The sequence below is a fragment of the Haemorhous mexicanus genome, chromosome 4, assembly GCF_027477595.1.
Source record: "Haemorhous mexicanus isolate bHaeMex1 chromosome 4, bHaeMex1.pri, whole genome shotgun sequence".
Taxonomy (NCBI): Eukaryota; Metazoa; Chordata; class Aves; order Passeriformes; family Fringillidae; genus Haemorhous; species Haemorhous mexicanus.
This window is the reverse complement of record NC_082344.1, coordinates 28,799,029-28,811,631: the sequence shown is the minus strand read 5'-3', so window position 1 is coordinate 28,811,631 and position 12,603 is coordinate 28,799,029. Positions and strand designations below refer to the sequence as shown.

Genomic DNA, 12,603 nt, shown 5'->3' with positions numbered 1-12,603 from the left:
TGGCTTGTCATCTTTTCATGAAAGCAGCATAAGCCAGAGCTCCCAGCAAGCCGTATAAAACTCCGGATTTACAGGGGACCTTTCATCTACATCCATTTAAAATGTTCCCTGCCAGGCAACTGACTATGGACGGAAATCATCATTTGAAAAGATCTTACTTTAAGGACTGTACACAGTCTCTTAAATGCTGCTTCAGTTCTTCATCCTTTTCATAGTATTCCAGCATGGTGTGTGCATCATCATGGTGATAGCAATAGATTTTATATGTGTCTTCTAGTGGGCCTTTAATCTGCAAGAACACTTCCCCTGTTAAGGAGAAAAACAAAGCATGTCAAGTCAGACAACAGCATCTCAGAAGGAGTTTTATTATTCCACCACATTAGCTGTGAGCTAAAAAGGCTGGCTTCCACTTTACTTCCCTTAGAAATGATCTTGTGTGTTTATGTGCATTATTTATTACATGTATTTCTCAGCTGCTCATCTGTGTCATAGCCAGGCACCATTATATCAGTGTTAATGCACAAAAATTCCCTCAGGGGAAAAGCATGAAATCTCTATACCTCACACCCCTTCAAACACAACCTCCTAATTCACTGCCCCAGCTTAATGCCCCTTCATTGGAAAACACACAGGAGAGCTTAACTAATAAAGGGAGACCATTTTTGTGTCATGGGCTGGCAGGAAGGATGAATGCAAGCCTGTTAGCTTTCCTTTTGGCTTTTTTTCATTAATATGAACTTAAATGGGTAATAACAGGAATAATGACTCTATCTTCCATTTGCCATTTCAATTTTATCTGTTTTGCAAAACCTCGAAATGGCAATTGTTATGACCTAGAATAGAGAATTTTCTCCACAAAACAGAAGAAAAACCTCCAACCCTCCCCTAATTAAATAAAACCACCATGGATTACAGCCATTTTTATATAATATCTAAGTTTATATACAGCTGAAGAGGGAGAACACCTCCACCTCCAGTCCTCCACACCACCATTTTCCCATAAAGAACAGTTGGGAATTTTAGAGGCACTAAAGTAGTCCTACACTCATTTCCCATTTACTTCTGGAGCCTAATTCTCTCAGCCTAAAACTCTTGTGTCTGGTTCTGTGTATGTAAGAAATCTGAGCAGGGAGAGCATGCTTCATCTCTTCTGCTGAGATATTAGTTCAGTTCTTACACAGTTATGCAGCAGCCCCCTGATCAGCATCTTTGGAAATGTGTATAATAAACAACAGCAATGCTGAAAACTCCTGTCGGGCATTTACTGAAAATTATATCTATGTGGCAACCAGTCCAAATAGATGTTTATAAACATTCCTGTTGAGTTACAGCAATGACTATTAAAGTTAAAAGCTGAACACTGCATTAATTGGGAGCTCTCTATTCATTCACAGAGCAAGTGCTGAGCTGTCAGGCATCCTGCATGTTTCATCCTGACCAGAGTGTGCTGTTCCATAATACATTGCATTGAACTGCTCCATCCTAAAGTGAAAAATGATTCAGTTACCACAGTAACACAGCCCTGGGTTTTCTGCCCTAGCAGTGAAGGTTAACTGGGCTGTCTAATGCACGTTGGTTTCAGGGTGCAAATAAGGGAAAAAACAATGAGGAGCTAAGACCACCACAGTACATTTTAGTTACTGTAAGGGCACAGTCAGGAAAGCACCAGCATCCTATAGTTAAATGCTCTTTAGCCGTCTTCTCTGCCCTGTGCTTACTGCTAATGCTGATGGCTAACAAAGCACATTACATCCTGGCTTTCCCAGGAACTCTATGCAGGTCTTCATTAGCCAACAACCTAAGGGGAAACCTTAACAAGCCTTAACCTTGATCCTGCAGGCTTGGCACCCGATTCTAGAGATCATGAGCTCTCACAATTTGCACTAACATTAAGCGGAGCTCCAAGTGCTTAGCATGGTCTGTGTTATCCTAAACTCTCAAGTGAGGTCACATTTTCAGTAGGAAAAATGCAATGTGGCCTTACAGCTCATTTCAGTGCATACTACAGGCTGAAAATTAGCTTCTCCAGAAGGAAAGAGCTGGGCAAGTTCTGTTCACTGAAGTATTGGGCCACAGTGACAGATACTGCTATCGATGCTCAGTGATAAGAAAAATCATGTGCTGATTCCGTGAACAGGGCCTTTTAACAGCAGGTGGATTTCTAAAACCTAAAGCCTATCTTGGTTCTGAGCTGTATGGGCCAAATCAGATGAGTTTTGGGCATATCACTGTGGGAGCTTGCTTTATGAACCAAAACCACATTGTATTTGGCACAGCTTTAAAAATACTCTGAGAGATGCAAAGCTCCTTGAGGCCTCTTCTGGAGTTGGTCATCAGGCTCAAAGAGAAATTCCTAGGAGGAAGACTTGAGTCACAAAGCAGTTTCTCCCTGTTGCTCTCAGTGGTGCTTCCAGTACAGCCAACAGCAGCAGATGGAGGAAGGAATCTAATAGCTAAAGCTAAGTCTTTATATTCCTCCATATACAGAGGAATATGAAGAATATGTATCCACAACAGAGAGGGGAAAAAAAAAAAATCATGAAAGAACTACAAAAGGTATTTAACCTATTTTAGCTCAGATTAGGAGATGGGTTTTGAAACCAATCACTCATTAGTCCTCATCTCCCATGCCTTGGCTGTGTGGTGGAGCAGTCAGGGTGTTACAAACTGGATCCCTTTGAGAATGATAATTACCAGAAGACACACTCCAAGGGCACATCTTATGCAGTCCAACCATAAGGGCATCTCAACCCACAGGCACAGGCTACAGCCAAGCTGAAGTAAGACCTCTCAAAATGTGCAGTGTGGATACCACCTCCTTAGCAGAAACTCTCACTCTGCAACTCTGCTCCTATTGGAGATTACCACTTGTCAATGTGGACATAGCATAAAATGTGGAGAACACAGACTAAAATAAGACATGACTACAAACAACCACATTGTTTTGCTTTCAAAGCAGTGAATTATCAGTTCTTTTGAGCCTCACCATGATTGGGTTGCCTTCCAAAGTAAGACACTTCAATACAAGATTTTTAAATACATAAACATGACAGAATATGATGAGTGTGCTTTTTCTATAGACTGGCTTCAAAAACTTTTACACTGAAGATCCTGAAAACAAAATTATTACTTTGATGTATTTTCAGAGGACAATAAACCTACTAACTTACTGCTTATAGTGATGCAATTATTCTCCCTATTTTTGTCTCAGCCTTCAGAAGAATGTCTCACACCTTACTTGACAACCTTTTTCCTGTCATAAGTTAGCCAACTCTGTGATCAATGATCCCATGAATTTTCATAGTTCTTTGTCTCATTCTGGAGAAATACACCCTAATAGGTGGATGAAATTGTTTGTCTTTACTTCTGAATGTGGCAGAGAACTAATAGAATGATTCTCTTGGCTGTGAGAAAGGCACTTCCTGCTAGAATAGAACATTGCTTATTAAGAGTATGACTCATCATGATGCACTTTTACTGAAATACTGCCAAACAACACAGACGCATCAAACTACGTTAAGCTGTTGCCTTGGCAAACCAGATTGAGACGTGCTAGAATTAATACTTTTCCCAAGCCTCTTATGCTTTAATATCCTGTTTCTTAGTAAAGTGGCAACTGATATTTTTACCCAATTATTTGAGAGAAGAGGGAGACTTTTTATAAGGTGTTACCTGTGGTATGTGGTCAGGCTAGGAAAGAAAGAACCTCTCTTGACCTCTGAATCACAGCTGGAAATTTTTAAACAGAGCTGTTTAATTTTTTAAACTAAACTGTCTGACTTTGCACTGAAGCAAATTCAGAGTTCTCACCTGATACCTTAAGGTAGCTTACCCTAAGGTGCCTCTGCACTGACAAAGCAGTCATGGGAGAGCTGATGTGTGCTGGTAACTTATTAAATCTCTCCAGCTGTGCCAGAATGTCACATGAATCACAGCCTTAATTTCATGACCTGACCTGCAGGACTTGTGACTGTTGTGACATATCTAGGGCCAACCTGTTTGCTGAAAATACCTGTGATTCCTACAGACATTCCCACACAGAATCCCACAAACTTCAGATTCATTACATCTTTCTCTACTGTCCATGTCCCTGTCAAGCACATTTAACCACCTTTTACAGGAACTGTATCACCAGTAGATGCATGTTTAGAGTGCTTGGGGTGGTTGGGGTTTGACATGCTTGTTATTCCAAACATTTTTAATGCTTTTCCTGAATGGCACAACTCTGAGTATGAGAAATAGGAGTTTGAGTCAGCACAAGTGGATTTAGGTAGGCAATATCAAACTAGATGAAACAGATCTTAGCAGTAATTTGTATAACTTATTGCAACAGGTTTTGCTCATTCTAAACCCATTTTCTCCTTCCTTCCTTCCTTCCTTCCTTCCTTCCTTCCTTCCTTCCTGCCTTCCTGCCTTCCTGCCTTCCTGCCTTCCTTCCTGCCTTCCCCTCAACATCCAGATGGATAGAAAAGCATCATAATCATACAAGTACAGTACAGCAAGTGGACAGGTTTCACATGTCACTTTTCCTGTGTCATTTTGGACAGCTTCTAGCACACCAGCCTCTGAGAGTGGCACTAGCTAAGTCTGATGAGAGCAGAGGACAGGAGAGTGTTATGTTTATTCTTTCATGTAGCTTTGTAGAACTCAAGAGGACAGTAAACATACCGATTATTTGCATGGGTGGTTCCACATCTGTTGTGGCTTCTTCCAGCAATGACAGCAGTTTGGTTGATAGCTGATGGACCAATTCAACGTTGCTAAACAAGCCATCCACGTCAAAGCGAGCAATCTAATGGAATACAAATATTAAGCAGCTACTGACAAAGGATAAAGAAGGACGTTGTGTATTACACAGCTTCTCTTGCTATGCCCTGAGTATTCAACACTCCAGGAAGACCATTCTGCAAAACCTCGTATAAACATCCTCCTTGTGACTTCAAGGACACATACACAATTTTCACATTAGTATAATGTAGTTGACGCAGTTGACAAAGTGAATGTTATCAAGTGTTTTTAACCTTATTTTGAACTATCCCTAATCTGAAACTGTTTACCTAGGAAGGAAATAAATATTATCATCTGAATAAAGAAAAGATCCTTAGCTGGCTTTGAAATGTTTGTTTGCTTTCCCACTGGAGAAAACAATAGCTGGCAGTGGGTTTGATTCCCTGATTACCACTCACTATCAGAGGCCACTACATAAACTGAGAGCTTGGCACTTTGGTGCCAGCTACCAGGTACAAAGACTTCTAGATAGCTGGTGCCATTTTAAGTTAGTTGTCCTATAAATCCAAAGTCAAGATTGTATAACTTCCATTAAAAGAAACACATTTCTAATTCAGGATATGAATACAATCTAAAGAACTTCTTACAGAGCCTGGGCACACAACATGGATTTCAGTGAATTGTATCCATTTCTACCAACAGAAAATTTGGTTTTGTGTCCCTCCTCATCTTACAGGAAGTAAAAGATTTCCAGGACACATACTTCTCATTGCACAGCAGGGCAATATTTACTATTCAGGGATCATTGGAGATAACCAGTGGTATGTGCTTATACTGAGAACAAAGACAAGACCAATTTCATCACCCATATCAATACTTTCTGAGCCTACCTCTCCATTTGGAAGAGAATTGCTGATTTACATAGCAGCTTACCAGATGCCAGGAGGATCAAATTGCATGCAATTGTAACAAAATCAGAAATACACTTTCAGTACTGATGCAGTTAGTTTCTTTATAAGCATTGTAGGGGCTAAAACATGTTTTATCCATTTGGAAATATGAAACAGATTTATTGCCTAGACCAATTTTCTAAACACATTATAAACTTTCAATATGGCAGTTCATTGGAGAGCTAGCATTAAAAACATCTAACATTCCTGAAAGCCTTTCAAAAATGCAGAGGTTATTAGATTAAAACAGTTATCTCTAAATTACTTTTCCTGTATACATCTAGTGCAGGACTTCTGACCTCCTCCCCGGCATGTCTACATAATATTTGGAACTACATCATGCATGAACACTTCCACACATTAACACAGTGACAAAGGACAGAATCAAAAAGAATGCTTTCAGCTGGGTGAAAAAGAGTGACAGAATACGGCACATTTGTCAAAAATCTCAGCAAGTTCAACCAGGGAATACTCTTACTTGGCTCTGGCCAGCCTGAGGAGGAAGTCAAGTGGAGACTACTTCTAAGTGGATGAACGAGTCAGGGAGGAAGAAGAAGTCAAGAACCCCTTAAAGTTATGTCAGCAGATGCCAGCTCTTCTGAGAATGGGTTGGAGCAAATTCTGACAGAGTTTTAGAAAAGCAAAAATGTCCTGCAGGAGTTTTAGCAGCACAGGTTAAGAGGCACTGCTAATGTCACCTAAAGGCACTTTGGCCTCCGCACCTGTATTTTGTCACCAGTTTAATACAAAACCCTATACAAAGATTACATGGGTTAAGGTCTGTTTAAAATTATTTTATTCTATTTCTGCAGCAGATATCATTTGTGCAGCCTGTGTGGATGCTATGTTTCAGGCCTCACAAACACAAATCTTTCTCTGGACAATTTCCTCTATTTCCAGCACCATTTTTCTACAAATTGAAATACTGTTGAGGAAAAGGTGCTCTTTGAAGTCTCAGCTGAAAAAGAAAATAGGTATCATTGGCCTAATAAGGTCTTTTCCATGAAAGGTAGTTTATGAGCATTCTTTCTTAAATGTACCTCTTTTGTGTGGAATACAAATTTCCCAAGTCCTCACTGCCTGTCAAGCATGGTCTTTATCCTCTACAACTGTCTGAAAGGATGGATAAAGCTATCTTAACAATTGAATTTAACCTTGATGCAGAGGTTCATGCCATTCCAGTCTCTACTGTGGGAAAAAACTTCATTTTGAGGTACCAGTAAACATCTGCCGTGGCACGTAACTAGGGTTATAACTACAGAGCAGAAGGGAGAGCTGGAAGCTGCTGCTGCAGCCCATAGGCAGGGATATAATATCCAAGCTGGCCTCTGGACAAGTACCTCAATGCAGGCTTTATGCAAGTTCAGCACAAGTGGTCAGGAGCGTATCTGACCTTCCACGCTTCACACCAGAGCCCTGACACATCACGTCCCGGAGCACTGGCTCCAGACCTGCTCCCAGCACCACGTCACTCTCCTGCTGGCACTTGTGCTTGCACGGAGATTGTAAGCAGAACATGGCTGAGTGAGACCTTGGCATCACCGCCTCATCCTCTGCCCCCAGGACTCACCTGCATGTTTCTCAGGGGCTGAATCACTTCCTTGATGCAGAGATCCAGGTCACTGATATAGTCTTTCTCCGTCTGCAGGAGTTCTGCGATGATTTTCACCCTCCTGGCCATCATGCGTTGCCTGACTTCTTCTACTTCTTCTTCATCCTCCTGCAGCGGGGTGGCAGGGGTTGAGGACACCACCTGAGGAGCCATTTTTTCTGGTAAAAAAAGGAAGAGATTTGTGAGGAGAGTCATAATTCCACATGCTCACCCAGCTTGCCCTGCATGACTGTGGGTGGTGGACAAATGGCCATGGCGAGCAGGAAAAGAAGCATAAGAAATGGCAAACCCAAATCAGACTGAGTGTCATCCCATCCCCTTCTTCTAAAAGTGGACAGGGGTATGCCCAAGCAACTCGTCCAATTGGCATTAAGGGGATAACCCATCACCGACTCCTCTGGTTTAGATGTTTGGTATCGGGCAGAAATTTTCTATGGAGCACGGGAGAGTCTAATTCTTGTCTCACTGAAATTCCAGGATAGCTGATGCCCTTCTACTCCTTTGAAAACAGTAGTGGTCTGACATCTATTAAGATTTGGAGGATGGAAAAAAATGTGCTCCTGTGAAATAAAAAGGCTGTTTACCATAAAAAATCTTCACAATAATAACCTTTGTTCTGTACAATGTAACATTGAGTCTATTCATGGGAAATTGAGGACTGCAAGTACTGGATGACAAACTTTAAAGTGAAGACAATGTTACTAACAATGATGATGAATCCTCCAGCTCTGTTTAAAAATAATTTTTTGAAAGAGACAAAGGAATTCAAGAAGAATATGAGGAAACCTTTAATGATCAATAACAACCGTTTCTACGAACAACAGAGATCATTGGCATTAGGACATTCTTCACTGTTTTTCAGTACTTAACACCTAGGATATCTGATTTGTTTCAAATCCAGGAAAATGCAAGTGACTCTTCTACAGATGGGTAATTTATGTAACCTGCACACAACCTACTTATCTCTAATGATGGTCTTCCCACTTGCTGGTCTATAAGCCAGCCTGAAGAGATCCATGTCAGCTGTAAAAACGGCACTGACAATCCATATTTTTCATTAAGAAATACACACACAAAACTCAAAAACAAAACCAAAAAAGACCCAAGTGGAAGATTTCAGAGGCTATTCTGGTGTTTTTTCTGCTAGCCACAAGATGGTGCAGAGTACCAACAAAGATGGACATAACATTAGCATGCTCAAGTCTGCATCACTCGGGCTGAGCTTTGACAGCCCTGGCTTTTATTGCTCAGCAGCAAAGGATGGGAATCTCTGCTGACAATCAGACTGCTACACCCTCAAGTCAGCTTCTTGTACAGACTGTACTGAAGGAGGTAATAAAAAGCAGTATCAGGTGCTTTGCTCACTGATGATATTGCAGTTATTTGAATTGATTGTTAAGGGTAAGGTCATGAGCACCCCAGTGAGCATCAAACAGCACAACTCACCCATACAACACCAGCCAAGGGGGTGGAGGATAGCCCACAGCTGGACTTGTGGGAGCCAAGCAGCATTCAGGACAGAGGGCTTTGAGCCATCTTACAACAAGAGGTGTAAAATACAATAAATCAAATATATAATCTTCATCCATACCTCCTACAACTCAGAAAGGACAGGTTTTTTATTAATGACTCTCTGAACAGGCTTTCAAGTGAGACTGATGTGACCACAGATAGTTTTAAATAGCTGCTTTTAGGACGGCACGTCTGTCTCTACACCACTAGTTTTAAACAGTGAGGACCAAGAACCTAAACAAATCTGGGTGGGGGAATGGAAGGCAGAGGAGTAGGGGAGCTGTTTTCTCAAACTTTTTTGTATTTAGATACACTTTTCAGCTTGGACTTTTTAGCCTTGAAGTTTGTGTATAACACAGGCATGAACATTTTGTCCTCGAGTTTGTACAGAGACAATGAAACAGAAACATGAAGAGAATGTCTCCACTCTGCAAGGCCTTGGCTATCAAAAGAATTTTAGGCTTAACCTTGCACTGATGAGTTCGTGCTGCTGCAGAGCTCATGCACTAAAGGTGCTGTATGCTGACTATCACAGACTCTGCTCTTAGTGAGGAGGAGAGCAAAACTGGTACCAATATCACTTCACAACTCCCTCGGAGAAATTTACTGCTAGGGCTGCAGAACGGGACCACCTTACCTGCTGCTGACATGCTAAAGCAGCAGGTACTTTTTATTCTAAAATCTTGAAGTATGTAATCACATTTTTCAATTCACAAGGAACCATATGAACAATCCATCTCTATTTCACTTTTGTACCAAAATCAGGACTTTTCTTGAGATTTGGTATGAAAATGTTGGCATGCATGAAACTGTGTGTGAAGAGTTCAGGGCAACTCCTGAGAAAGCACAGAGAGGAAGAACTCAGAAGTGTCATTTTGTCTCAGACACAGATGTTATGATATCAGATGGAATTTTAAGGTAAACACAAGATGCTCTATAAAAAAACTTTCTAATCTTTTATACTGGTGGCAGGGGAGGCCATTATATGAGCAAAAAAAAGGCACTGTATTTCACTTCAGGCTGGAAGTCACAACCCCTTGAGAGGCTGTTTTTCAGTTTGTGTCATTAGATAGCCCTGATCAAATTTGATTCTCGAATTATGTCAGGGCTCATCTATTATCATTATTGCATGATAGATAGTAATGCCGAGAAAGAACAATTATTCTCATCAGGAAGAAGTAATCACGAGAAATATCAGTTAGAGTATGTTTCCTTATAGAAAACATGTATTTTAATAAATGTTTCCTTTAGTTAAATGTAATATAATTTTCCATTTTCACTCAATATGTTCACTTTTTCACTTCAGGCATATCTGTCTCTACAGAATGCAACAGCAAGGTCTTGAAGTGATGATTACAGCCAAAACGTATGATTTCATGTTCAGCTGATTGCTTTTGACCAGTTTGAGAACATTAGTAGTTTGCTGAAATCCTTGTGGAGTAAGTGCAAGTTTAATGAATGCACAAACAGTGAGAGCATATCTGGAATACAATCAGACTCATTTCTACCTGGTAATGTGTACCAGCCCTGAAACAGTTGAAGAGAGGATTAGCAGGAAAAGACATAGCTGAGGATTAACTGCTACAGTAAGAATTTGACTCATTTGTCCTCAGAGATACCAGGTATTGAAAAATGAAAAAATAGTCTGTTGAATAGATTGTTAAACCGTTGCATCTTAAGCCCAGTTTACAAAAAAACTATCTGGTACTTTCACTAGACAGAAGAATAAAAAGCAGAAGGCAATGTTTGTAATTAATGCTTTTGTGATGTCAGCTATCTGCAGGAGTTGCCTTTCTGGAGGACATTCCTTTGGAGATGACTTAGGTCTTTCAACCGTGTGTTGAAGTACACGGCTCTAGTTGCACGAAACAAGAGGTTCATTATGTGATGACAAGGACAAAGAAGCCACATATCTTACAAAAACAACTTCTTGCAAGTGTGAAGTCTAAAGATGTCCCCCAGATGGAGACATCCCACAATGTGGTGAGAGCATGGAGGAACAGAATTTTCAATGTGCAAATGCAGCAGCTCTCTTCTAGGCCCTGGGCAGGTACTGGGGGACTGTTCCAATCTGCTTAAAGGGAGGAGAGGCAGGTTTGCCTCAATCCACAACTGCAGAAAGGAACCAGGCTCTAAACATACCTGAAAGCAAGATTAAAACACAAACGAGGTTAAATGTTGGGATCCAGAGCGATAATGCGACTTTATTTTTCATAAAAGAGGGAAGAAAGAGAGAAAACCAGAAGAGTAGGAGAATGCCAGAAAAAATTACAAAAGCACAGGAAAGGGGTTACCACCACCATGGGTCCAGCGCTGGCTTATAGGGTGCGATGGGGGAGATCCGCGCGGGTGCAGTGGGTCTTTCTCCGATGAGGTCTCTCCCAGAGCAGCCCAGGGACCCAGCGAGGGAGCAGCGCCACAGCAGCAGGACCAGAGCGGGATGGGGAGCATGGGCAGCCTCATTGGAGCAGCCAGGACAGCGAAGGACAGCACAGACAGCAAAAGTTCCAGCACTGTGCAGATTTTTGCAGCGCAGCCCCCAGTGACAGCTTAGGCGTTTGCTTTTCCAGAGGGTTTTGAGAGCGGCAATGGTCACATCCACTTCACAAAGTTCATTGGCTGGCTCCCTGCTGTATCAAAAAGTTTGTTGCTTGCTCGCTTAATGTATCAAAAGTTTGCTGCTGGCTGCTCTGGTGTAACAAAAATCTGCTGCTCGTTTACTGTATCAACTAAAAGCTCTAGAAATAACTTTCAACAGGACTCCTCATTTTCGAAAATAAAGCAGTTTCTAAAGTTTTTGTTAAAGGTAACTTAATACTTTAATTTTCAAACCTTAATCTTTGAAGAGGTAATAGAGAAACAATTCTTACATTTTACTTGCTTGCTACAGGGACCCGCGGCAAGCGACTGGAGGAGCAGCCCTAGCAGGGCTGCGAGATCTCTGTGCATAAATCTCCCTGGTTTTCATGCCTAGAGAGTGAGCAGCTCCAAGAGGTCTGTTCTATCCATCCTTCCTCCCGGGTAAGATGCTCTGATCGGATATTACCTTTGCTCTTGGTGTGGGGACCCAGATTTCTCCCCATCCACTGCTTCCCATGTGGAACCAAAGGAAATAGCACAGAATATAGGAACAAGTACAGTGATGCTGGTGCGTGGAGTGAGTTACAGACCTTTTTGTTACCTAGGCAGCCTTTGAAAGATGCCAAAGGAACATGGGTTCTGCACTCGCACTGCGCAGATACAAGGATTTTGCCTGGCACAAGAGACTGGTGAAGGCATAAGTTATCAAGGTATAACAAACAAATTACAGAGTTACTGTGTTTTCACATGTTAAACATGAGTTTTGTATCAGCCTGAATAAATTATTCCTCTGTGAAAGCAAGTCCTCAGATAGCCTTTACCCTCAGATAACCTAGCAATTACACAGGGGAATGTACACCGACTTTTATCAGCTGGATTTGGGAATGAAATGCAGGCAGCCAAGTCCAGAGACTGCTGCCATGGCAGCTTTCCTCTCCTTCCTCATGCTGTCGCTCTGGCTCTGTTCTTTACATGCCTGCATCCACTGCAGGAGCTGGGAAGGCTGCAGGGCACTGAGACACTGGGAACCATGGAAGTGAGGGAGCCTGAAACAGGACAAGCAGTGGGGAAATACAGAGTGTGACTCTATGTGCATATGAAGTGCATCACATTAGATAACACACCAGAGTTTTACTCCAGATGCCCCTCCCTTTGTGAGGAACCACATGGGGTGTCCTTATAGCTCCCACCAGGGTTCTTACAGGGCAACAATACAGTGAA

The 12,603-nt window shown here is 41.7% G+C and overlaps 1 protein-coding gene across 2 annotated transcripts in view; it reads right to left on the bottom strand.

Moving 5' to 3' along the window:
• The window catches only part of ARHGEF38 (Rho guanine nucleotide exchange factor 38), a 39,547-nt gene that overhangs the window by 21,167 nt on the left and 5,777 nt on the right, over positions 1 to 12,603 (bottom strand). Inside the window, exons 2-4 of one of the 2 annotated variants that reach the window (XM_059844207.1) lie at positions 7,249 to 7,448; positions 4,669 to 4,792; positions 159 to 306 (exon numbers count right to left, since the gene is read on the bottom strand). In XM_059844207.1, the coding sequence (XP_059700190.1) occupies positions 159 to 306; positions 4,669 to 4,792; positions 7,249 to 7,443 (467 nt within the window). In that variant the 5' untranslated portion in view covers positions 7,444 to 7,448. Of the gene's footprint in view, positions 1 to 154; positions 307 to 4,668; positions 4,793 to 7,248; positions 7,449 to 12,603 lie in introns of those variants that run through there. The other variant, XM_059844208.1, reaches the window with a different exon arrangement.